Source organism: Chiloscyllium plagiosum, chromosome 13, assembly GCF_004010195.1.
Source record: "Chiloscyllium plagiosum isolate BGI_BamShark_2017 chromosome 13, ASM401019v2, whole genome shotgun sequence".
Taxonomy (NCBI): domain Eukaryota; kingdom Metazoa; phylum Chordata; class Chondrichthyes; order Orectolobiformes; family Hemiscylliidae; genus Chiloscyllium; species Chiloscyllium plagiosum.
The window spans coordinates 52,397,499-52,424,585 of NC_057722.1; the positions used below are offsets into that span (position 1 = coordinate 52,397,499).

General features: G+C 37.0%; 1 protein-coding gene across 8 annotated transcripts in view; it reads right to left on the bottom strand.

The window, feature by feature from the left end:
• lrch3 (leucine-rich repeats and calponin homology (CH) domain containing 3) overlaps positions 1-27,087 on the bottom strand; it is a 188,148-nt gene that overhangs the window by 11,962 nt on the left and 149,099 nt on the right. For 2 of the 8 annotated variants that reach the window (XM_043702400.1, XM_043702397.1), the window contains exons 11-18: positions 26,882-26,936; positions 24,459-24,620; positions 23,077-23,133; positions 20,702-20,761; positions 7,552-7,612; positions 6,204-6,320; positions 4,806-4,918; positions 1,950-2,087 (exon numbers count right to left, since the gene is read on the bottom strand). In XM_043702400.1, coding sequence (XP_043558335.1) covers positions 1,950-2,087; positions 4,806-4,918; positions 6,204-6,320; positions 7,552-7,612; positions 20,702-20,761; positions 23,077-23,133; positions 24,459-24,620; positions 26,882-26,936 — 763 coding nt within the window. The remainder of the gene's footprint in view (positions 1-1,949; positions 2,088-4,805; positions 4,919-6,203; positions 6,321-7,551; positions 7,613-20,701; positions 20,762-23,076; positions 23,134-24,458; positions 24,621-26,881; positions 26,937-27,087) is intronic. The other 6 variants (XM_043702399.1, XM_043702398.1, XM_043702402.1 and 3 more) reach the window with 6 other exon arrangements.

Consider the following 27,087-nt stretch of genomic DNA (forward strand, 5'->3'; position numbering starts at 1 on the left):
AGTGGATGTAGGATCTTTGGTGAATTTCTGCAGTGCATCTTGTAGATAAGAGACACTATTGCTACTGAGCATTGATGGTAGAGGGAGTGGATGATTGTGGATGTGATCCTAATCAAGCGGCTACTTTGTTCTGGATGGTGTCAAACTTCTTGAGTGTTTTTGGAGCTGCACTCATTCAGGCAAGTGGGGAATATTCCATTACACTCCTGACTTCTGCCTTGTAGATGGTGGACAGGCTTTGGGGAGTAAGGAGATGAGTTACTCACCACAGTATTCCTAGCCTCTAACCTGATTTTGTCATCACTGTATTTATGTGGCGAGTCCAGTTGAGTTTCTGGTCAATGGTAATTCCCAGTATGCTGACAGGGAATTCAGTGATGCTAACACCATTGAATGTCAAGGGTTGGTGTGTAGAATGTTGGAGCATTGGGGATGGTTATTGTCTGGCATTTGTATGGTGTGAATGTTACTTGCCACTTGTCAGCCCAAGCCTGGAAATGATCCAGATCTTGTTGCAATTGAACATGAACTGCTTCAGTATATGAGGAATCACAAATGGTGCTGAACATGGTGCAATCATCATCAAACATCCCCATTCTGGCCTTAAGATGGAGGAAAGGTCACTGATGAAGCAGCTGAAGATGGTTGGGCCTAGGACACTACCCTGAGGAACTTCTGTAGAGAAGAGTACTAAATAAAAACCAAAAGAACTGCAGATGCTGTAAATCAGAGAGAAAAACAGAAATCAATATCAGATTCCTCAGGTTCTGAGGAAGGGTCACTTGACCCAAAACATTAACTCTGATTTCTCTTCACAGATACTGTCTGACGTTTTCCTGCAGAGATGTCCTGGAATGGAGATGACTGACTTTTAACAACCATAACCATCTTCCTCTTCGCCAGATATGACTCCAACTAGTGGAGTTTGCCCTGAGCCCCGTTCATTCCAATTTAACTAGGGCTCCTTGATGCCATACTCAGTTGAATGCAGCCTTGATATTGAGGGCTATCTCTCTCTCATCTCACCCCTAGAATTCAGATCTTTTGTCCATGTTTTAACCAAAGCTATAATAAACTGAGTGGCCCTGGCAGACCATAAATGTCTCTTCAGTGACAAGGTTAATATTGAATGATGAACAGATGCTTGATAGTGCCGTTCAAAACACCTTTTATCATTTCATTGATAATTAAGAGTAGATTGACGGTAAGGTAATGGGTCTGTTTGGATTTGTCCTGCTTTTTGAGTAGAAGACATTCCAGATTTGTTCCTGGGATGATGGGATTCTCCTACAAAGAGAGATTGAGAAAACTGGGCCAGTATTCTCTAGGATTTCAAAGAACAAGAGGTGATTTCATCGAAACCTACAAAATATTTAAGGAGTGGATGCAGATAAAATGTTTCCCCTGACTTGAGAGTCAAGAACCAGGGATCACAATTTAAAAGTAAGGAGGATGATACTGTGGATTGAGATGAGGAGAAATTCTTTTTATTCAGAGGGAGGTGAATCATGGGAATTCTCTGAGCCAGAAGGCTGTGGAAACTCAATCTTTCATCATATTTAAAATAGAGGTTGATAAATATTTGATTATCAATGCATAACGGGTTTTGAGGATAATGTGGGTAAAATGTATTTAAATATTTTATCAGCTGTGATCGTGCAAAATGTCAGAGCAAGCTTGACAGGCTGAATGGCCTATTCCATTTCTATGTTCATACAGCACATAGATTGCAGTTATTCAAAAAGGCAGATATCACAACCTACTTCAAGAATTAGGGATTAAATGCTGGCCTAGCTGGCGATATGTACAGCTCGTGAATGAATAACAAGAATATCAGTTATCAATGATACCATTGTCAGGTAGCAAGCATTACCCACATCCTACCTAAAAGGGAAATACTCAGCATTAGCATTGCAATTTTTAATAGCATCAGAATTCAGAATACTCACCACAGCTGGAGATGGCACATGTATACTGGGCACTGACCGTGGTCTCACATGATTAGCGAGATGACAGAGAACAACACCATCTGTTAGTGCTGAGCCAAGATCACTTGGGAGAGAAATCTTTAACCTTGTTTCAATGTTCTGAAAAGTCAACCAGAGAGAAATATATAACTCTTTGGTCATAGATAAACATGTTTATTGGCAGTGGAGGGGACAGCTAGGTAAAGCACTGACCTTTCAGAACTGGAACTTATGGATGAATTCAAAACAGAATTTACGGAGATTGGAAAGAAAGATTGGTGTGTTTCTAATCTTAAGCATTATTGCAATGTCAAAATAGGACATTGCGATTTTAACAGAGACCTGGATCAAAGAATGGCAAGCATGGGCATTAAATATTCCTGGATACAAGGTGTTCAGGAAAGACAGCAATGTCCGTTCGGTAGTACTTGCAAAACTCAGCAGTGTAAAACATTAGATGTAATTCTGTAATTGAACAATATAAACAGGATAATCTCAAGTATGAGAAGAATTATATTGACATTGTTGAGGGATTAAATGAGTAATTTGCATTTGCCTTTACCAAGGAAGAAGATGGTGTGAAGTTCATGGTGAAAAAAAAGACATCTGGAAGATTTAAAATTGATGAGGTGATGTTGGGCAGATTACCTAAGCTTAAATGTGTATAAAATACAAGGACCAGATAAGATGCATCCGAAGAGACTGAGCACAGTGAGAATGGAATTTGAGGGGGTACTGGCTATAATTTTCCTGTCTTCTTTAGACTACAGAGTAGTGCCAGACAACTAGAGAATTGTGCATGTTTGACCTCTGTTCAAATAAGGATGTAAAAATAAGCCTAGCACCTATAGGCCAGTCAGTTTAACTTCAGTGGTGGGAACACTTGCAGAAACAGGAGACATAATTAGTAGATAATTAAGGACAACCGGGTTAATTAAGGAAATGCACACAAATTTATTAAGGGAAAATTGTGTTTGACTAATTTGGAGTTTTTTGAGGAAGTAGCAGAGAAGGCTGATATAGCATACATGAATTTCCAAAGATAGGTGATATAGTTTCACAGCATATGTGTGAGCCAAGTTATACTTCATGAAATAAAAAACAATGTAGATACAAAACTGGCTAAATGACAGGAAACAGTCAGTAGATGTTAACAGTGTCTTTCACTTTATAGTGAAAATCTGCAGATCAGTGATAAGTCTCTTGCTCTTCATGTACATTGGTGACTGAGACCTTGGGGTATTGTGCACAAATGAAAAACTTGAATATGATGGAAAACTTGAGAGCTTTTTGAACTGCAAAGAGCATAGTGCAGAACTTCAAAGGGACATTGACAAGTTAATGGAATGAGTGGATACGTAACAGATAATGTGGAGAAAGATGAAATGATTTATTTTGATAGAACAAACGGTGAGATGGTGGGCGGCATGGTGGCAGTGGACAGCACGGTGGCACAGTGGTTAGCACTGCTGCCTCACAGCGCCAGAGACCCAGGTTCAATTCCCGCCTCAGGTGACTGACTGTGTGGAGTTTGCACATTCTCCCAGTGTCTGAGTGGGTTTCCTCCGGGTGCTCTGGTTTCCTCCCACAGTCCAAAAATGCGCAGGTTAGGTGAATTGGCCATGCTAAATTGCCCGTTGTGTTAGGTGAAGGGGGTAATGGGTCTGGGTGGGTTGCGCTTCGGCGGGTCGGTGTGGACTTGTTGGGCCGAAGGGCCTGTTTCCATACTGTAAGTAATCTAATCATAATGTAAAATAAAGGGTGCAATATAAAGATGGTGTAGGGGCAAAGGGAACTCGGTGTTATGTGTGAATAAGTCACTGAAGGTGGCAGGACAAGTTGAGAAAGGATACAGGGCCTCAGCTTTAGTACAAAGCAAGAGCGCGCTGAACTCATAAGACATTAATTCAACCTGTGCTGGATGTCTGAATTCAGTTCTGCGCATCATACCTTTGGAAAGATGTGAAGACATTTAGAGCATATAGAAATTATTCATAAGAATGATTCCAGGGATGAGGGACTTTAGTTTGCTAAGTAGACTGGTAAAGTTGAGACTGTTTTTCTTGAAAAATGCTGAGAAATTTGAGAGGTACTCAAATTCTCAAGGTTATGGACAGAGTAGATAGGAGAAACTGTTCTCACGTGTGAAAAGAATGACAGTGAGAATGCACAGATTTTAAGTAATTAGCAAGGGAAGTAAAATATAACATCAGGCAAAAGGTTTTCACATAATGTGTAGTTAAAGACTGGAATGCACTGCTCGAGAGTGCGGTGGAGGCAAGTTCAATTCAGGCATTAACAAAGGTAATTAGGTTGTTTTCTGAAAATGAAAAATGTACAAAAGTACAGAGATAAGGTTGGGAAATCTTAGGAGATAAGTTGCTAATTTGGAAAGCTGTTGTAGACACTGGGCAGAATTGCCTTCTTCTGCACAGTAATGATTCTGTACAGTCAGTTCTACTCTAACGCAGTAGTTCCATTCTCATGCAATCGTTATAAGAAAATTGTGTAATAGCAGCACCATTTAAACTAATGGAGCCAGAATCGCATTATAACCAACATACACTTTAAAAGTTCATGCTTTAGAAACAATGTCCCTAATTTATCAATCGCATTACAGCTAATTTGCATGAACAAAACGTGCATTATAGCAGATCAACCTGTACAGATTGGTAGAATAAGGTAAATTCAAGATGTTGCCACAAAGTAAAGATGCAGCAAGTTAGTAACTTCACAATCTACAAATCGTACATTTAATACATTCTTCAAGATTTTCTTTTACATTCGGACTATATAACAAAACTTCTGTTTTGATGAACAAATGAACAACTAGATCACCTTCCGTAGCTGCTGTAGGACTCTCTGTTCATCACATTGCTTCTGGTTCTGCAATATCAAGGTGTCCTCAGAGTCCTGGTTAGGAGGAAAAGAGGAGGTGGAAGAATTCACATCTAAAGATACAGAAGACAGATTTTGCATAAGAAAAGGAACATTCCTGTCATATGTTAGCATCATTATTGCACTTTTTTGTTACAAACTTATAGTTTAGTGGAATTGAATAATATCTGCTATCAAGATACAATCCCGATACATCAGTTGAGACCAGTTCATTCGTGACAAAACAAGAAATTTAGATTCAATCAGAAAAGAAAATTATGTCATGAGTAATGAGAATAAATGTACAATGTGGCTTCTACTTCTTTTCTTCAATGTTGTCTTTCTGAAGACACTTAACTGCTCAAAGTGGCACAGTTTCACTGTGTCAGATTCCTTGTACATTGTTCAAGGAATCATTAGCACGATTGAGCAGAACAGCGGACAGGTTGCAGGTGGGTCATCTGTCTAATACTTTTTAAATTCTGACATACATCTATATTCATTTTCACCAGGGATTATCAAATAATTAATGATGAGAAATAGATTATGAGACTATTTCCCTTCCCCAATCTGGTACACCGATATCTGATGTACTATTTATTGTTGCCTTCATGGAAATCGGCTGAGGTTAGCATAGCCTGGGGATCAGATGCTTATATTCTTAGTCTGTTTGATTCATAAAACTGTACCAAGACATCAAGATTGTCAAGTTGACATCTTTATCTAACTTGCTTCCATTTTTATAGTGTCTTTAACATAGAAAAAGATGACCAGACACTTCAGAGACATTTTAAGAATGTTGGATACTGAGGTCATGAAGGTGAAATGAGCAGCATAACTCAAAGCTTCGTAGAGGAGATGGATTTATCGAAGGAATGAAAGGAAAAGAAGGAAGTGGAAAGATTTATGAAGGAAATTTCAGAATTTGAGGCTTACACAACTCAAGGCATGCTGCCAATGGTTTCTATATATTCATGTAAGAGAAAGACATTTTAAAACATGAATAAACATTGAGTACCTGTTGCTTAACTTAAGATAAACATTTGGAACAATAAATAATGAAAACCCCTGTGACTGCCAGATTCAAATCTGTTTTTCAGCCAGAGTAACTATTCATCTGTTTCAATCATAGCATTTTGTTAACATTGTAAAATTAAGGTGGCACAAAAAGAAACAAAGTAAGAGTTTGTTTTCAGCATCACTTTTTGTCCATGCCTATCTTCTTCATAAGGTAGTATATTTAAAAATATTATACAGCTACATAGAGACAAATACTTCAGTGACAAATCGTTATTGATAAACCCTGGTTCTACTGACATATTTGGATAATGGAATATTCTACTTTCATGTCCAACCTACCTTTTATTATCTCATCTCTTGTGGTCGCTCTCAATAGGAAGTTCTCAAGTCGCTGAGTATGTGTGGGCTGTTTGTAAGAGTGGGGAGAAGAACCAGGATAAGGAGGAACAGACTGGACTGCAGCCAGAGGCAAGAATGTAAAAATGAGCAGAATTTGATGGCCAGTTTTCGGAAAGAGTTAATCAACAAGTAGTAGAAGCAAGAAACAGAGATAGAAATGAGAAAACAAATATTAAAATGGGCAAAAATCAAATTAACAATGCAATTATACTGCAATAGTAAGATAGTGGTAAATGACGGTGCAGAAGGGTTTCAAAATGGTGATAAGGTTTTAATGGTAAAAATTTTTTTTATTTCACTGCTAACACGGTTTCTTACAGCATCCAAAATGTTAAATTTTTTTCCTCCAAATGTTGACAAACCTGTTGTGCATTTGCTCCTTTCAATTTCTGTGTGAAACATTTTCCCGGGTTATTGTTTTTAGTAGTGATGAGAGTTGGGAAAATAACAGGGGACTGTTTTGTGAAATAGGTTAAACATAGCAAAGTTTGTAAAACTTGCAGCTACTTGGGATCTGTTCCAAAAGTAGTTTGTACAATGCTTTCCTCTCCTTCTGTCCAGAAGGCAGTGAATTCTGGTATGCTACTCCATATGTACAGATGTCCATACATTAATTTCCATTGATGATTCAAAACAGGCTTTTTAACAAAAGAAGTTTTAACTTGATAACAAGTGTATGTGACCCTTAAATCATTTGCAAGAAACACGGGAAATTACTAAGGTCAGGACCGATCTGGCTTTTCTTTAAGCCAGATGACATTGAGACAAATTTATCATATACTAATTTGAGTCCAAATTCAAAAAAGTTAATTAATCACAGATTAAGAATGGAAATCCATTTGTTATATACACTTTCCTTCAGGAAATCATTGGAAAAATCTATTTGTTAACTTCCATCAGTACAGTGCCATTTCAATTTCTATTTGAAGAAGTTCAACCAAGTGTTGTGGGATTTCCAAATGTTGAGGTTTGTGACTACATTAGTGGAGGGGGGGGGGGGGGGGGGGGGTAGTGCTTTACAAACATGAGCCACATCAGATCCACTGCACATTTTAAAAGGCACCCTATGACATATTTTTGCGAACTGCAAAATGTAACCATATCAATGGAATCTGATCCTAGAATTAAGATTTATCATGAATACAAAATACATTAATTCATTCTATGATAACTAAACAAGGTTAAATAAATATTTCATGTCATCAACTAGAGAAATACATTTTCACAAACAAATTACATAGACAGAGCACGTTACAATATAATTTTTTTACATTTGGCTGTCTCTTACCTATGTTGACAGATGATTGGGTAATAGAGGCATATGGTGACACAGGTGGTCTTTCTTCAGTCTACAAGATAGAAAATCAAAATATTTTACAGTAGCAGATAAACTGTTCTGGGAGATTAGAAATAAGAAGTGTGAAGCAAATTCTCAAATATATTAAACTTAGTTTGCTTCAGAAGAGTATGAAGGGTATCAATTTTCTGTAATATATATTGCTTCCTCTTCAATGCCAAATCAATACCTATTTTATTTCTTCAGGGCAAAGTAACAGATAAAGCTGTCAACAAGAGATCATTAAAAATTATAACAATTTTTGCTTACAGGTAGTTAAGTATCATGATTAAGTTAGAAAAACAACTGAAGGAAAACAGAGAAGACAATCTGCAAAGATCTTTAAGAAAGTTAATTTTGTCTTACTTCAAAAGCCAAATCAAAGCTAATCTGCAAATATGATATAATTGAAATTTCAACAGAATTAGAATTGAGCCAATTACAAAGTCACTTTCATTACACAAGCCATACATTAAATTTGTTTCAGGAGCATTTGAATAGGCTGGGCATTCTACAAATAATGTAATTGTGAATAACTATCGAAGAAACACATAAGTAATTAGTAATAAAATGTCAATGGACTTTGTTTTTGATGGTGAAGTGATGTGCCGAAACTCTTCAAATAAGAGTTCTACAAATTGAAAAGACATTGACAAGAAGATTAAACAAATCATTTAGCTACACTTAGAGACCAGCAAACTTCAGTTTTAAAGGCCTCTAGTAAGAAGGGAAGAGAAAGGGATTGTATTTTTGGGTGATTTACACAATCATGAGTTTTCTGCAAATATTGAACAGAAAGACCTTCCCTCACATTAATGTATGCTCATGTTCCATCTCAAACACAGAAACAAACAGTTTTTAAAATACTTTTAAATGAAAGGCATTAACAAACAATCACAAAATAAGCATGGCCATCAGATAATTTTCATCCAAACCATAATCTGATTACAGTTATGTTAGAACTGAATGAAGTATGTTCTGTATTCTTAAAATAGAGTTAATTTCAGAAAGATCATTTTCAGAGAACAAGCTCTGCGTCTAGACACTAAGTAGAACATAGAACATTACAGAACATCAAGGGCCAAAGGACCTGTTCTGTTCCACAGGTTGCACTGACCTGTGGAACCAATCTGAAGCCCTTCTAACCTGCACTATTCCATTCTTGTCCATATGTCTATCCAATGACCATTTAAATGCCCTTAAAGTTGGTGAGTCTACTACTGTTGCATGCAGTGCGTTCCATGCCCCTACTACTCTGAGTAAAGAAACTACCTCTGACATCTGCTTGATATTGATTACCCCTCAATTTAAAGCTTGGTCCCCTCATGCTAGCTATTGCCATCCAAGGAAAAAGGTTCTCACTGTCCAATCTATCTAACCCTCTGATGATCTTATATGTCTCAATTAAGTTGCCTCTCAACCTTCTTCTCTCTAATGAAAACAGCCTCAAGTCCTTCAGTCTTTCTTCATAAGATTTTCCCTCCATACCAGGCAACATCGTAGTAAATTTCCTCTAAACCCTTTGCAAAGCTTCCATAGCCTTCCTATAATGCAGTGACCAGAACTGTATGCAATACTTCAAATATGGCCGCACCAGAGTTTTGTACAGCATGACCTCACAGTTCCGAAACTCAATCCCTCTACCAATAAAAGCTAACACACCATATGCCTTCTTAACAACCTTGTCAACCTGGGTGGCAACTTTCAGGGATCTATGTACCTGGACACCAAGATCCCTCTGCTCATCTACACTACCAAGAATCTTACCATTAGCCCAGTTCCTGTTACTCCTTCCAAAGTGAATCACTCACTTTTCTGCATTAAACTCCACTGCCACCTCTCAGCCCTGCAGCTTATCTATGTCTCTCTGTAACCTACAACATCCTTCATCACTGTCCACAACTCTACCGACCTTCGTGTCATCTGCAAATTTACTAACCCATCCTTCTATGCCCTCATCCAGGTCATTGATATAAATGACAAACAACAGTGGGCTCAAAACAGATCCTTGCAGTATGCCACTCGTAACTGAACTCCAGGATGAGTATTTTCCATCAACCACCACCCTTTGTCTTCTTTCAGCTAGCCAATGTCTGATCCAAACCGCTACATCAAACTCAATTGCATGCCTCCACATTTTGTGCAATAGCCCACCGTGGGGAATCTTATCAAACACCTTACTGAAATCCATATACAACACATCAATCACTTTACCCTCATCCACCTGTTTGGTCACCTCCTTAACGAACTCAATAAGGTTTGTGAGGCATGACCTACCCTTCTCAAAACCATGTTGACTATCCCAAATCAACTGATTGCTATCAAGATGAATGTAAATCCTATCGCTTATAAACCTTTCCAACACTTTACCCACAACCGAAGTAAAGGTCTATAATTTCCAGGGTTGTCTCCACTCCCCTTCTTGAACAAGGGAACATTTGCTATCCTCCACTCTTCTGGCACTATTCCTATAGACAATGACAACATAAAAATCAAAGCCAAATGTTTGGCAATCTCCTCCCTGGCTTCTCAGAGAATCCTAGGATAAATCCCATCTGGCCCAGAGGACTTATGTATTTTTACATTTTCCAGAATGCTATAACCTCCTCCTTATGCATCTCAATCCCGTCTAGTCTAGTAGCCTGTACCTCAGTATTCTCGTCGACCTCATTGTCTTTTTCTACTGTGAATACTGACAAAAAGTATTCATTTTGCACTTCCCCTATTTCCTCTGATGCCACGCACAACATCCCACTACTATGCTTATAGCCCGAAGCCAGGCGTTTCAATATTTTATTACAAATGGACTCCAACCAATGTGTTGAAATCAAGAGTCATTGCACTTTCTTCAGCTTGTTCTTTTGACCTCACATGTGGAATACTTTGGTTTCTTTCCACATACAAGGTAGACTTTGGAAACTCCATTAGAGGATCAATCATTTATTTCCATTTGTGTCCTTTTCTCACTTCTTACAAATTTGGTTGTGCACACTTGACTCCTCACTTGGAGTTTGTCAATGAATGTAAAGAAGATAAACTGACTATTTGGATCAAGGCTGCATTATAATCAAAGTGGGTGAATAATGCAATTATTTTTAAATTGATTATCCTTTCCCTGGCTTCATGTTGTTATCGTTGTGAATATCCATTGGTTTTCTTCCAGACTTTCATTCCTGAACCTCATCTCTCTCATCCCTTCACCATCAAGATACTATCAACACAAAATTGAGAACTGTTTGATTTATATCCAACGTACAATTTGTTGATTAACTACTGCAAAAATTACATTGTGGCAAATTTGACTCTAGCAGCTTTTCCTGTCACTAAGTTGGCACGCTTCGATCAACTAGAGTTGCTACTAGTGGGGCAGAACTGAAAACGACATGTTGAGGCAGTTGAACTCAAGTAGTAGAAAGACCTTTAATTACTTTGTTAACCAAGGATGCAATACTTCACAAAGAATACAAACATAATAAATCAACATGTACTATAATTCACTTAAGATTCTGGTCTTTTTCAAAGGTAACTTCTAACTTTTAATTTCAAGAGTGGAAGTTAATTCTTTCTGAAACAAAAGCAATATTTCTTACTCTTTATGGTAACTTGGTTTTACAGACGATGCAATTTCCAAAGTTGTTTTTTAAACCATACATACTATTGATTACAGTCATTGATTACATGACTGTAATCAATAGTAACTAAACAAATTTGTTTCAAGAAACCATTTGTGAACTTGATGCAAACAGAAAATGAAAATGTAAAACGTTAAATCACAGTAGGTTGAACTTCTTGGAAGGCTGCATTTTAATGCAGACTGAATCCAAACCAGGACAAGAGAGTGTTCAGTCTTGTTATTGTCACATCTCTGAAATCAAATGCAAGCTTTGTGAACAACCTGCACAATCAATCAGTCTGCTCAAAGTTATTGAGCAGAACTGTGGCCGATTTTGAATCTCTCCCGTGTAAATTCTGCCACAGGAATGAATCAAGCTTTTTTTTGGTCATTTGTGAGGGTAAGGGGCCATTCTTACAATATAAAAAGGAATATGAGAGTGTACAACTCACTTTGGAAATGAAGTGGAATTCCTGTGCTTTTCTGACTAGATAAGTGATCCAATTTTTTTACGTTGGCTAACAATGCACTTTTTACTATTAAAACAGGTGTCATGTATACATTATTACTGCAAAAGATTTCTCTGGCTCAAGCTTGGCAATATCAATGATTGATTTGGTTTTACAGGCTTACTACTTCACATACTTGAGCATAAATGCAGAGTGTGAAGTTATCTTATCTCCAGAGAGCTTATACTTTAAAATGAGTTTAAAACAAAACATGTCATGGATCAGATAATGTCTACATTTTTTCTTAATATGAGTGACACATACCGTTACGTTCTTTTAGTCAGCATGAAGAGTTTTTCTATGTTAGCAACAGGGATAGAAGGAAAGAGGATGAGAGACAGTTGAAAGGATAGCTTTTCAGTATCTGGGACAGTATAATTTCTACATAAGAATGAAAGATCATGCTAATTAAATAAATTTTAAAAAATCAAGGTATATATTGCAAGCAAAGACGGTTCAATATTTTACCATAAAATTTGTCACAGATAATGCAATCAAATTCTTCTCCAGTGGCGAGATGATAGGAAAGCAACATTAATCTATGATACAGTAACGGTCTAAAATTTCTTCCGTTTCTATGTCTCAGTTAACATATCATACAGCAGCATATTTTGCACAAGTTGCACTGCTGTACTGATGGCATAGCAGTCTACTTTTCAGAACTTAATAAACAGTATTGAAATTGGGCCTTGAGAAGAAAATGTAATAAATTTCTAACAAAATCAAGAACAGCAAACGTTCTGTATTACACAAAATACACTAAGCAGAAAAAAATGCAATGTGTGGGAAAATGAAAATTCTATTCCAGGGCATGCCTAACATTTTAATGACAGGAAAATAAGAATGGAGATAGAAATTATGGATATAATATAAAAATACTACTGCAATTCTCAAAATATTTATATATTCTAATTCTGAATTAATGTGTTACCTGGTCTATAATTTATTTTAATTCTAAAAAAAAAATCAACAAGCTTGGGTAAAATAGAATTTCAAAAACATGAAGACAGTTTCATGGTTCAAAAGGTATTCTTATAATTCAAAAGATGGCCTGCACATGCAGATTGTGCAGGACCTTTCATCAGCTAACTGCACTGCCTGAAACAGCATACCACCAAATTCTGTGCAAATGGTTGGACTTCAGTTCTACTTTCAAAGTTGGGAGCCTTATAACCTTTTTAACACTTCCTGATCTTTACCTCTCTCAAATTACTGAGTAACAAAATATGGCATACATTACACTATCAACTTTATACAAAACGTGAGTACAACAATCAATTTCATTTTGAGGAAGGGTCACTAGACCCGAAACATTAACTTTAATTTCTTTTCACAGATCCTGCCAGACTTGCTGAGCTTTTTCAGCAACTTCTGTTTTTGTATATAATTCAGAGAATCTTTTCAAAAAAACTGTGAAGTCTCATTTGGTGAAAGGAATGGTGCCCACTTGATTTCATGCACAGAATGAAAAACGTAAGGATCTATGTAAAGCCACAAACTTCACACAAGCTACTCAGTCACCTTGCTGTGTGAGCCAGGCCTCCGTTTAATGGTGCTGGTGATACTGTCAATCTCTAAGTAGTAGTGTGGTTCAAAGCCATTCTGTTACAGAAAGAAGCACAGGAGAAGCTTTAGGGAAGAGAATACATAGCTTGCAAATAATTAGCGAGGGATAGTCTCGAGGAAAATCACCAACCGTATTCTCTCTTATTTTGATGATTGCTTCTTACAAAAAAAAACTTTGTCTGAGCTTTGTAAAGGATGTGGCACAAATGCATATTAAAAGATTGTTCTGGATCTGCGTCCAGAAAAATGTATAATTAACTTAATTCCAAGATTTAAAGAAACTGATTTTTAAAAATGCATCAAGACCACCGATAGTTAAATATCACAAGTTTTTACTGCAGCTCTGAAAAGAAATTAATTCCTCATAAAGTTAATGCCATCAAGAAATTCAGAAATTCCACTGCATTCTACTGTAGATTTCACCGTGGTGAAGACGTGCGCTCCAAATCTAGTTGGACTCCAACACAATCTGTTCCAGCACAACTACAACACTGGCATCAACTAATAACATTGAAAACTGCCCAGGTATGCCCTCTGCACAAAAAAGACAAATCCAAACTGGCCAATCACTGCCCCATTCATCAACTCTTGAACACTATCAAATAGAACTTGCTCAGCAATAACCTGCTCATTTTGGGTTTCAACTGGGCTACTCAGCTTCTGACCTCATCACAGTCTTAATTCAAACATGGACAAAAGAGGTGAATTCCAGAGATGAGGTGAATGTCTGCCCAAGGCAATAAGGCCGCATTTAACTGAGTGTGGCATCAAAGAGCCTGAGCAAAATTGGAGCCTATGGGAATCGGGGACAATTTTCCGCTGTTTGGAGTCATACCTGATGCAAAGGAAGAAGGCTGTGGTTGCTGGTAGGCAGTCATCTTTGTCCCAGGACATCTCTACAAGAGTTTCTCAGGGTAATATCCTAGGCTCAACCATCTTCTGCTGCTTCATCAATGGCCATCCCTCCATTATAAGGCCAGAAGTAGGCATGTTCGCAGATGATTGTACAATGTTTAGCATCATTCGCGACTTCTCAAGTAGTTAACAGTCTATGTTCAAATCCTGCAAGATCTGACCAATGTCCAGATTTAAGTTGACAAGTGGCAAATAAAATTTATGCCCACTAAGTGTCTGGTAACGACCATCTCCAATAAGACAGAATCTAACCATGCCCTTGGATATTCGATGGTTGAATTTCCACTCTCAACATCCTGGAGGTTACCACTGATCAGAAACTTAACTGGACAAGCCATACAAATACAATGATGACAAGACAGATTAGAGACAATGAATCCTGCAATAACCAAAGCCCATCCACCATCTAAAAGATACCAGTTAGGAGAGTGATGCAATAGTCACCATTTGCCTGAATAAGTGAAACTGCAACAATACTCAAGAATCTTGACACCATCCAGGACAAAGCAGCCTTTTTGAATGGCACCACATCTACAAATGTTCAGTCACTACCCTATCATGATCTGTAGCACCAATGTTTATCATCTACAAGATGCACTGTAGAAATTCACCATGACTTCTTAAGACAGCACGGTCCATGACTGCTGCCATCTCTAAAGATTAGGCCAGCAGATATGGGAACACGACCCTCTGTAAATTTCACTCCAATCCATTCACTATCCTGGCTTGGAAATATTTTACTGATCCTTCAATGTCACTTGATTAAAATCCTGCAATGTCCTCCTGAACAGCATTGGTGCACCTACACGAAACACAGTGATTCAAGACAGCGACTGATCACCCACCTTCTCAAGGGAGCTAAAACAAAGCAATACTCAATATTTATGAGCTGGTCCCTTAAGGCCGTCGAACTTAGAACCTGAAATAAACCTATTCATACATGTGTAAGATTTGCAAGAGAAAAATAAATGCTGTGAGAGCTGTGGTTTTGTTTTAGAATGGGAGGAAAGTTATGATTATGGAATAATTCATAAATAGCATTCTTGTAAATGAAAAACTTATTCAGAGTGTCAAGGATCAAAAAATCACAGAAGGAGCAGTTCTGCAGATACTTATGATATCTAACACAGGTGGGGAGATGGTAATTTGGGAAGCTACAAAGAAATCAGAAGCATAGAAAATCTGCAGATGGTCGGGATACTACTTTGAGGGAACAAACACAGGATGCTAATATAATAAAGGAGAAAGGTTCATATGAAAAAGTCATGTAAAGAAAATAATCTGCTTTCATTGGACATACCAAAGTGATGGAAGTTAAATATGAGACTGAGTGCAGGAGGAGGAATGTAAAAGTATCCTCAAGAAAAGAGAGTATCAGGAAATGTAGCAGTAACACAAAGGGAATATATTCCCTCACAATTTACTAAGAAGGGAGAGACGACTGTCATGAAAATTCTTAAGACTACCAGCAAAAACAATCAATCCACTGTAGACGCTGATTCTTAAAAAGATTTAAAACAAGAGGTATTTCCTCATGCATCAAATCAAGGAAGTAAATCAACAAAGATGTTGACAGGCACAGGAGCCAGTCGATGAAACATATATGTCATCCAGAGGTGCTCATGAAGGAAAAAATATTGGTTGGCAGTTTCCACGGAAGATACAAACTGGACCCGTTATACAGAGTTGGATTAAAGAGTGAGAAAATTCAGAAGTTTTAATTGGAGCAATGAAATAAATCCACTTCAAATGAATTGATTTTACCTTGGGAAATGACTTGGCTGTTTCAAAATTACTGGCCTCACTAATGGTGGTGAAACAATCTTTGGAGGTTAAAAAAAAAAGAGATGCCACAGGAGGAATATTCTTGCGTGTTTCCTAACCATATTGTATTTAGATAGCTGGCATTTAAAATTAGACAGGAAGAGGAGTCTATGAAACAGGGAGATGACTTGGAAATTCAGTTATTCAGTACAGTTTTTAAAATTTTAAATAAAAACGAAGAATGAGACTTATAATTTAAGCATACCGTCTTTAATAGTACAAAAACAGATCCTGAATCAAACAGATTATATCAAACAATCTGTTCAGAAAACGAATCATACTCAACACCTAAATTTTATGACTTATTATTGAGAATAGTAAGACAATACTATTGAGATAATTGAGGCCATCTCAAATATCAGAAGACGACTGGGTCAATCATATGAAATTTTACAAGCAGGGAAAAAACATGGTGAAAATATTAGAAAATTCTATTGCTGGAGAGTCAAGATTGCACCAGGCCAGTTAGTGGGGAAGATCCCACCATCAATTAAACCTGCATCATTAATTCCGATTCCAGTTTTCGAAGAACTAGTTGGGAGGTCTGAATGGATGGGATAGAAACCCTACCTAAAACCAAGAATGCAAAACCATCTTTTAACAATTATGGATGTTTCAACAAGGTTTCCTGAATGAGCAAATCAAGGAAAAAGTACAACTAAAATGGTAGTGGTTACATTGTTTCAATTTTTAAACAAGATATGAATTACTCAATAAAATAAAATTCAAATCTTAATTTAACTGTATGTCACAAGTATTCAAAGAGATGATGATTAGTTTGAGATAAAATAATTTATATCTTACCCCCAAAATCAACTACCATCTCAAGGCTCATTGTAAAGATAGTATCAAACAAAGATGACTACAATTAGAGCATATTATCAAGAATGTCTTAAGCATTGGAATAAAGGAACTCTCTTGTTACGCTTTGCCAAAACAGATATTGAGCTTGACCATAGCATTCAGTCCTTTTGCAATGATACACGGACATGAAGAGAGAGGGCCACTTAAAAAGATTCAAGAAAAAATGAGTATCAAACCACAAGAAACAACCTTCCATTCTAATTTGAGTTTCATAAAGAAAATAACCCAACACATGTGAATTTGGCAAAAAGTATTTTAGCAGTGCTCAACTGTTAATGAAAACTACAGCCATTTAAATTTTTAGAGTGGAGATGGAGACAAGGTGTATGTGCTGTTACCTATCTCTCGGGAACTATCAACATCAATACTGCCCGAAACTTTTCAAATCAAGAACAAACTGAATGGTATAAAATATGCTGGTGCTACAGACAGAAGGAAAAATCAGCTAGTGCATTGAAGAGGTATTTAAGAGATATTATGATATGGAGGACAGTCAGGAGAAAAAATGCTTTTATGCAGTAGAAAACAAGTAAAACAAAAATATCAGAACAATTACAGGAAAAATCTGAAATTGAAGACTCAAAGGTTGACACTCCAGCAATCAGATTGGGTAATACAGATCTTCTAGACAGCTATAAAAGGAAGTCACAAAGGTTATCACAAACTCAAATTGATTTGTGTTAATAGGACAGGGAAACATTTTTCATGACTTAAGATGTTAATATAGGGGATGCATTACCTATAAAACACATCCTTACAGATTCAATCCAGAGAAAGCAGCTCAAGTGAGGGAAGAATTTAAGTTCATAATGGACGATGACATTATCGAATCGAGGGCCAACGTAACGGCACTATATTGTGCTGTCATTTCTCAGATTCTGCCTTTAGGGGTCTTGTGAGAAACAAAGACTTAGCTTAAACTTTGGCTGCTGAAAATATTGTGAAATTTAAACAGATAGCAAAATAAAAGAATGCAAATAAACACAAGGTATCTCAGTGAAAATAATAAGCCAACTAAGAATTAAAGCTGTTGCACCTTCAAATAAAAACAAATATACTTTTTGAAATAAAAAGAAGTAAAAAAAATTAACGGAATACCCTAATTAGAAAATGTAATAATGTCTAATAAACTGAAAAATAATTTAGATTAAATCAATAAAATTTACAAAATTGGTATGACTTAGTTAAACATGGGAAAAATTTGAAAGTTTAAAGTTGGTGTCAAAAATCCAGCTTAAAAATTATGAACAATGATTTAGAATAGAAATGGAATTGTTTTAGAGCAGTGGCTTTGCAGGAAGAATTAGCTGATTTCAACTCACTTCTTTGTACAATTGTTACTTCAAATAACTTGAGAACAAAATATTCTGATGCTTAGGTAATCTAAAAGCTTTGAGATGTATATATTATAATAACATTATATACATCTATTTTGCAGCATGTGAACATGCATTCTGTATGCTCCACCGCAGCAATGAGTCATCCATCGGTTAATACTGTAGATAGAATGTTCAGCAGGTGTGGAGTACATGCAACACAACATAATCCCATGCCTCATGGTCCAGGCAAGATTGTCATCAACTACAGTTTCAAGTCAAATCAACTAATTGTGAATAAATCACTATTAGGCAAAACTGATGTGAATAGCACAAACCACTGCAGATTCCAATTTCAAGTTGAATAAGAGTCACCTGGAAAGCTTTTGAGTTTGCAAAGTTTGCATGCCCCATCTTCTTTCCAGCTTTGTATTCATTTCAGCATTTGCATAACTTGATTATTTGAAGATGACTTGCAAGTTTTAATCCTTTTCCTTTTCAAGGCCTCACCTTAAATCACCAATTTTTTCACTAACAAGTGAGAACAAAAAAAACTTCCCCATTTCCACAAACCAGTGAAAAGCCCTCGCAAATGTACGAGACCCTGCATAAGTGTACTGCATAAGTATCTGGAAGGGGACAGAATTGGAGATTACTGGAATAGTTTTCGTGGTTATATCATGTCAGTCAATGCATTATGAGGATTACTTTGCTAACGGGGAAGGAACTTGTCATCTTTGCAGGGCAGATGGAGAAAGGAGATTTGAAGTTCGCTCAATATCATGCTGAATTATGATTTGGGAATTAGAGTCATAGAAATGCCCACATCCCTCTAAACCCTTCCTATTCATACACCTATCCAGAAATCTTTTAAATGTTCTAATTGTACCAGCTTGCACCACTTCCTCTGGCCGCTCAATCCATACATGCACCATCCTCTGCATGAAAAAGTTGCCTGTTCCGTCCCTACTAAATATTTTCCCTCTCACCTTAAACCTATGCCCTCTAGTTTTGGACTCCCCCATCCTGGGGAAAACACCTTGTCTATTTACATGCACCTCATGATTTTATAAAACTCTATAAAGTCATTCCTTCTCTTCGATGCTGGCATTTGTCAGGACTTTAATGGCAGGATTGAAGTTATTATGGGTGGATGGTATATAGACTAGAGCAGAGACCAAGTCTTTTCTTGTTCCCCACTTTACGTTCTCATTGCCACTTAATTTGTGCACCCGTAACAGAGGTCATTAGTGCAAGGTTGACATAACAATACAAACACTCCTTTTGTTTTGGTACTCCTAAATGCATTATGTAAGTGTGGTGGCAACAAATCAGATGTTCAACAAAGTATTTTCCCCAGGTGAACTTGTAACGTGCTTTTGGTTGATATATTCAAACACACTGTTCACCAAACAGTCCAGGATGTTAGGCATTAAAGGTTTGAGTTGGATTCTAAACCATAAAGCCTCAACTGAGCCAAAGTGAAATGAGTGCTGTGCAGAAATCGTTGAGAAAAAGTTCAAATTAGGCTTTTAGCACACCATGTTACCATATCTAAGTGAAAGATAAATAAAATAATGCAATCATTCAACTATCTTGCTGAAGGAAGTAGAGGTTAAAACAGTGAACTTAAAGTCTTTGATGTAATTTTGGTTTTAATATGTTATTGAGCATCTTTAGTGGCAATTACCAAAACAAAATCAACCAGGAGAAATTATACAAATTAGGAAGGAAATAATGAATATCTAGCACCAGCATTAAATGTTTCTCAAAAAGCAGTTATATTAGATGTAAATTAAAGATCCAGCTGTTCTGCCTGCAATGTGCTATACAACCAGTACAAATTATTCCACTTCCTAAATCAGCTATTCTCCAGTAGAAGCCACCAATCTGTGGACTTCTTTTTCTGTGGACCTACACCCATTATAAAATTAATGAAGTTGGCAAGTTTTATTTCATATCGATACATAATAAGCAGCGTGTGAGATGATGCTCTTCTAATTAGTTTAGGCTGGATTCAATAATCAAGTTCAAGAAATGAAAAAAAAGGTGGATGATGACTCAACTTCCCATTCATCATGCTCTATGTATTGTCAATTGTTCAGTGTTTAACAAGTAATTATAATCAAAGAACAGCACCATTATATCTCTTGCATTCAAAAACACAAAATGTACATCGTATTGATCAGTAACTATTTTTACAAACAGTCCAGATGCAAGATTACTCAGTTTTTCTTTTCTTTGTCTGCAACCTTTAAGTTATTGTCACAGGATGTCATTTAGGAAAGGCACCAGTTGTAGAATTTTTTTGTTTCTGTAAGTGCCACTGGATCTTCTCCAGTGAGAAAGTACAAGGGATTATTCCATTTTTATGTGGGTTGTGCTATTCAGCAAATCTTAAGATAATGATTGGTAATTTGATAGATTAGACATCATGCCATTTCTATGATCTAATCTTCTAAAATATAGGTCAATCCATGCAGTCACACTCTTACCACTAATAAGGCGCTATCATCTGTATGCTGGGATCGTCTGATAGGGAAATATTTGGGGAGCTGAGGGAGGGGAATGAGGAAAGAGATGAATAAAATACAACAAACATTCCCAACAGAAGCAAACTAATGATCATAACAGTTACACCAAGCCAAAATAACACAAGTTCTGTATGGAGGCAAACAATTAATATATAATGAATAATTCAGGACTTCAATCAAATGCAAGAAATTAGACTACACATCATGTTATATATTTTACATTTGCATGATTTGGTTCACTATGATTTAGACAAAACTCTAACTCGCACTTGTCAGTTCTTGAAACTATTTTCAAGATCTAGATAAACTGCACGTTTAGCTAAATTGCATTTGCAGAGTAAATACACATAACCGAATTAGGAAATCTGAGACAAACGGTTTTCAGAATTTTTGAAGATTTAGTAATGATGATTATCCATGGCTGAGTTGAAAGTACAGGAATGGAAATTGAACAACAGATTAGCTCTGGTTGGAGTAATTGGAACAAGTAGTATATTATAAGAAATACAATCTACTGCTGAAAGCAAAATGAAGAACTTAAAAGGAAGTTTTTAGATCAGCCTCATTATATAGAACAAAATCGAAAACAAAGGGAAGAACAACTGGATAACCATGAGATGAGATGAAGTGCAGAAAGAACATTATTATAAGCAAGGTCAGTGAGATTGTGCAAGCATCAAACTGAGCAGTCAAGAAGAGAATGGAATAGCATGATCACGTGTTGCAGAGAGAAAAGACATGTTGAGGTGAATGGTGGAAATGAGTCTGCCAGAGAGGAAGCAGTGAAGAGCCTAAGGCCACATGGAATGATGTGGCCATAAGAGACTGAACATAGTGGGATTAACTGATGAATAGGTGACGATAGAGTAAAATGGAATTACAGAACGATAGAATGCCTACAATACATGAAGAGACCATTTGGCCAATTGAGTCTGCATTGACCCTCTAAACAGCATCCCACCCTATCCACTTAACCCCACCTTTACCACAGTTAACCACCTAACCTGCACAAAGAAGCTGGAGAAAAGATGATGACAAGGATGTTCTAATTGTCATGGTGAATTATTTTGAAAATACTATTGAACAGCATTAATATTTTTATCTTTCAACTTAAAAATACACCAAACCCAAACTGTTTGGCCATCAAATGAAAACATTTAGCTAATGAAACAATGCACAGCAACTACAACTTACTCTTGCAATTTTGATTTTAATCGAATTGTAGAGCGAACAGTCAAGCACAGCCTAAGCTTGTAATCGTAACAAGGGAGAGGAAAAAACTGGAAAACAGATGCATACAAATAGTTCCTGAAATGAAGAATTTCACTTACACAGAAATACTGGAAAAGCTCAGACTTTTCTCCATGGAGAAGAAAAGGTTGCGATGAGATTTGATTGACAGACTCAAAATCATAAGAGGTCTGGAAAGAGCGCATAGGAAGAACTGTTCCCACTGGTGTAATAATCAGGAACCACAGGGCACAGATTTGAGGTAATGGGGAAGAGAGGCAATGAAGATATAGGAAAAACTTTTCCACAATGTGTTTAGGATCTGGAGTGTAGTACCTGAAGAGTGTGGTGGATGTAGAATCAACTGAGGTGTTCAAAATTTGTTGGACATTATCCCATTAAAAAAAATATTCCTGAGCTGCAGGAGAAGGCAGTAGAGGAGTGGCACATAGCCAGAATAAACATGACTTCCGGGCCAGCACAAAAAAGGCAGGTCAAATGACTTCCTTCTGTGTTTAAACCATTTGACGAACATCACATGTTAGCACATCCTATATCAACATTAACCTATTTAAATGAAATTGTTAATTATACTATTCTTCTCAATTTTATTGTCAATAAAAATTCTTGACAGAAAGTATTTCTAAAACACATTAGAAAATTATCATTGACTCCAGAAAGTGAGATAGCAACAACTTATGTAGCTCCTTCAATAGCAAGACAGAAAATCAAAATTAATTAGGAACTTGATATTTCAAAATGGAAATGTCGGTACAGTATTATAGAATACCTACATATAAATTTCCTTTGGGAAACGATGAATACTACAATAACCTCCAAACTAATTACTTGATTAATTAAGTAAATTACTTAATTAGTCTAAATGAAGTGCTGTAAAGAAGTACAGCGTGATAAGTATAAAGATAGACCAGACACAAACATCACGTATTCTGATATGTGATCCTTTTGCTTAACAAAGATTTAAGATGATACTGTCCCTTAAAGTGAAAGCTTAGGTAGCACTAAAATGACTGAGCCTTAAAACAAAAGATCCCTCCCCACTCACTCTATTCTCTAACATCCACCTAAATCTGCAGAGCACTTACATCGCTGTGATCGCTGTCAGACAGACTTTGTTTCTGAGGACTTTGACCACTTTTTTGCTGCAGGGAGATAAAGCACAAACACTAGCAATTTAATTACCATTTCTATAAATTATATTGAAGTGGCAGCTCCCTAAATTGGATTGTGATTAATTAATGGCTATTCCTACATCTTTCAACTCAAATTATATACTTCCCATTCTAGGCATAACGTGAAATTTTGCCAAGCAGCGTTGTTTCCATCTTTTATTCACATGTTGAATGCAAATAATCCATGATAATTAAAATGGAATATGTTTGAATTTTTAAATGAACATTTTTGTGTTACTACATATGTATGAAAATTTTATTTGGGTTTTATTATGTTGAAAATATCTTCTTAGGGACTTCATTCATTGTTTCTTGTGACTTGTGAAACAAATTCATCTGATAGAAAGCCTCGACACGAGGTAGTCAAACTTGCCCAATTGTTCAGGTGGTAACTCAACATGAAATGGAGCCAAACAGACTACATCGACCTCAAATTTAGATGCCTGATTTAGACCACAGGCAAACGTAATGACAGTTAGATTTGACATTCCTGGACTGGGATGCAGCAAACATCTTCTATCTCTAATTAGCAATCACCTATAAAGACACTGGATCAAGGAAAAGATTGATTTTTACACTGCCACCATGTACAAGTTGTTGCTAAAGTCCTCTGTACAGATTAATATGCAAAAGTCAGCCATTTTCATTTGACTCGAGAATCCTATCTTTTGAAAAAAGATCAACAGGACTAGGAAACACAAATTTTGCACAAACTACTGACCTTATTTTTACTATTAACTTCATTTTAAGTTAATTACCTTAACTTAAATGATGAATTACCTTTTAAAGAGCAGCAGGTGAGGTACACTGACAATTCAGAACAGGTCAAGGTTTAAACGTGAGGACAGTTTTTAAAGACAATGGGGGAAACATACATGTTGACATAGACACCATAATCCCTCCTTGAAATGACTGGGTTCAGGGAACTAAGAAAAGTATCATATCATAAAGAACAATACAACTTAGAATCATTTGACTTCAGCTGGACTATTTGGGGATATTGAGCATAGGCAGTGAACCCATAAATCTCTTGAGTGCTACAGAACAGCTTCAGTAGAAATCCAGAACAGATGTTTAAACAATCCGTGAGAAATTAAAACAGGTTGGCAATTCATCTTACTGAACCTGGTCTGCCATTTCTTTAGCTACTTAGGTCAGTAAAATCGTTACAAACAAGATGGAAAACAAAACTGCAGATCATTTCATCAGTACAATTACTAATGTGCTTCATTTTGGAACATTCTTGGGAAATGAGCAAGATATTGCATTTAAATCTTTGAAATATTATTGCTTACTCTCACAAAGTCAAGAACGGCCTCTTTTTGAATTTGTTTAGTTCGGATTCTTTCTTCTTCATATTGCTGAGCTGCAAGCTGCGCTTCTCTTCTGGTCTGTTCTACGAGTAGTTGCTCACGTCTTCTCTGTAACTCAGATTCTGAGCACCCCACATTTGAAACCTGGTAAACAGAGTATCCAAATTCATTCTCCTGCTCCTAACCCATTAATTTTTTTTGTAATATTGACTGTAATAATCATTTGACAACACTAAATTTCAGTTGATATAATGTACAACTATCTTAAGGACAATTATTTTGTTAATCTGCAAAAAGAAAAGATGAATAAGAATTTCTGAGCTTTGAGAGATTTCAACATTTGAAGATCCATACTACACAGTTCTAGTTTCATGATTGTTGTAAGGATTTATATTGGTTCTTCCTCATTGGCTCTCTGGATTGAAATGCTGATAAATAAACTTGCTCAGAGGGCTGACATTCACACTCTAACCAGTTGGGACAAGTTAAACAAGTAATAAAACTAGAATTCTATTTAAAGTGAATCAATTCACTCGACTTTTGCATATTAAGCTGCTAACCCAAGTTCTACTATTCGACATAATTTATGAACAGAAGAGAAAAAAAGCAAAACCCTTTGGGCAGACTGCTATAAAATTCTTTATATTTAAAATTGACTAAACTGCTGCACAATCCCCAGGACCTGATCAGGTGTACCCTAGAGTTCTGTGGGAAGCTAGGGAAATGATTGCTGGGCCACTTGCTGAGATATTTGTATCATCAATAGTCACAGGTGAGGTGCCGGAAGACTGCAGGTTGGCTAACGTGGTGCCACTACTTAAGAAAGGTGTTAAGGAAAAGCCAGGGAATTATCGACCGGTGAGCCTGACGTTGTTGGTGGGCAAGTTGTTGGAGTGACTCCTGTGGGACAGGATTTATACATACTTAAAAAGGCAAGAACTGATTATGGATAGTCAACATGGCTTTGTGCCTGGGAAATCATGTCTCACAAACTTGATTAAGCTTTTTTTTGAAGAAGTTACAAAAAGGATTGATGAGGGCAAAACCGTAGACATGATCCATTTGGAATTCAGTAAGGTGCTCAACAAGATTTCCCATGGGAGACTGGTTAGCAAAGTCAGATCTCATGGAATACAGGGAGAACTAACCATTTAGATACAGAACTAACTAGAAGACAGAGGGTGGTGGTGGAGGGTTGCTTTTCAGACTGGAGGGCTGTGACCAGTGGTGTGCCACAAAGGTCAGAGCTGAGTCCACTATTTTTTGTCATGTACATAAATGATTTGGATGTGAACATAGGAGATATAGTTAGTAAGTTTGCAAATGACACTAAAATTGCAAGCATAGAGAACAGCGAAGAGGTTTACTCAGATTACAACGGGATATTGATCAGATGAGCCAATGAGCTGAGGAGTGGCAGATGCAGTTTAATTTTGATAAATGCAAGGTACTGCATTTGGAAAAGCAAATCAGAACAGGACCTATAAACTTAAATGGGAAGGTCCTAGGGAGTGTTGCTGAACAAAGAGACTTTGCTGTGCAGGCTCATAGCTTCTTGAAAGTGGAGTCGCAGGTCGATACGATAGTGAAGGCGGCATTTGGTATGCTTTCCTTTATTGGTCAGAGTATTGAGTGCAGGAGTTGGGAGGTCATGTTGCGGCTGTACAGGACATTAGTTAGGCCACTGTTGGAATATTGCATGCAATTCTGGTCTCCCTCCTATCGGAAAGATGTTATGAAACTTGAAAGAGTTCAGAAAAGACTTACAAGGATGTTGCCAGGGTTGGAGGATTTGAGCTGTAGGGAGAGGTTGAATAGGCTGGGGCTGTTTTCCCTGGAGCGTCAGAAGCTGAGGGGTGACTGTATAGAGGTTTATAAAATCATGATGGGCATGGACAGGATAAATAGGCAAAGTCTTTTCCCAGGGGTCGGGGAATCCAGAACTAGAGGGCATAGGTTTAGGGTGAGAGGGGAAAGGTATAAAAGAACCTAAGAGGCAACGTTTTCATGCAGTGGGTGGTACGTGTATGGAATGAACTGCCGGAGGAAGTGGTGGAGGCTGGTACAATTGCAACATTTAAAAGGCATTTGGATGGGTATATGAATAGGAAGGGTTTGGAGGGATATGGGCCGGGTGCTGGCAGGTGGGACTAGATTGGGTTGGGATATCTGGTCGGCATGGACGGGTTGGACCGAAGGGTCTGTTTCCATGCTGTACATCTCTATGACTCTATAATTCTTGAACTTAACTCTTGACGTTTTAATCTTGCTTCATCATAGCTGTAAGCCATTGCTTGTGGTTACTTCCAGGTCAATTTTAACATTTTAAATGCATTTTCCATAAACTTTGATAACACTGAATATGTTTTAAAGACACTGAATATGATCTATAGTATGATAATTACCACACTTTGACCACAAGATGGAGTTGGAGAGCTCAAGCCAGCTTCTGAAAATACACTGGAAAAGAAATTCAATCATAAGCTTAATGTTAATAAAAATTAAATACTAGACATGCAGGTAATAAGGTTAGAATCTTCAAACGTAACGGTAAAACTTGCTTTTATCAAATAATGAACCCAGCAAAATATGTGACCATTTTATCAATACT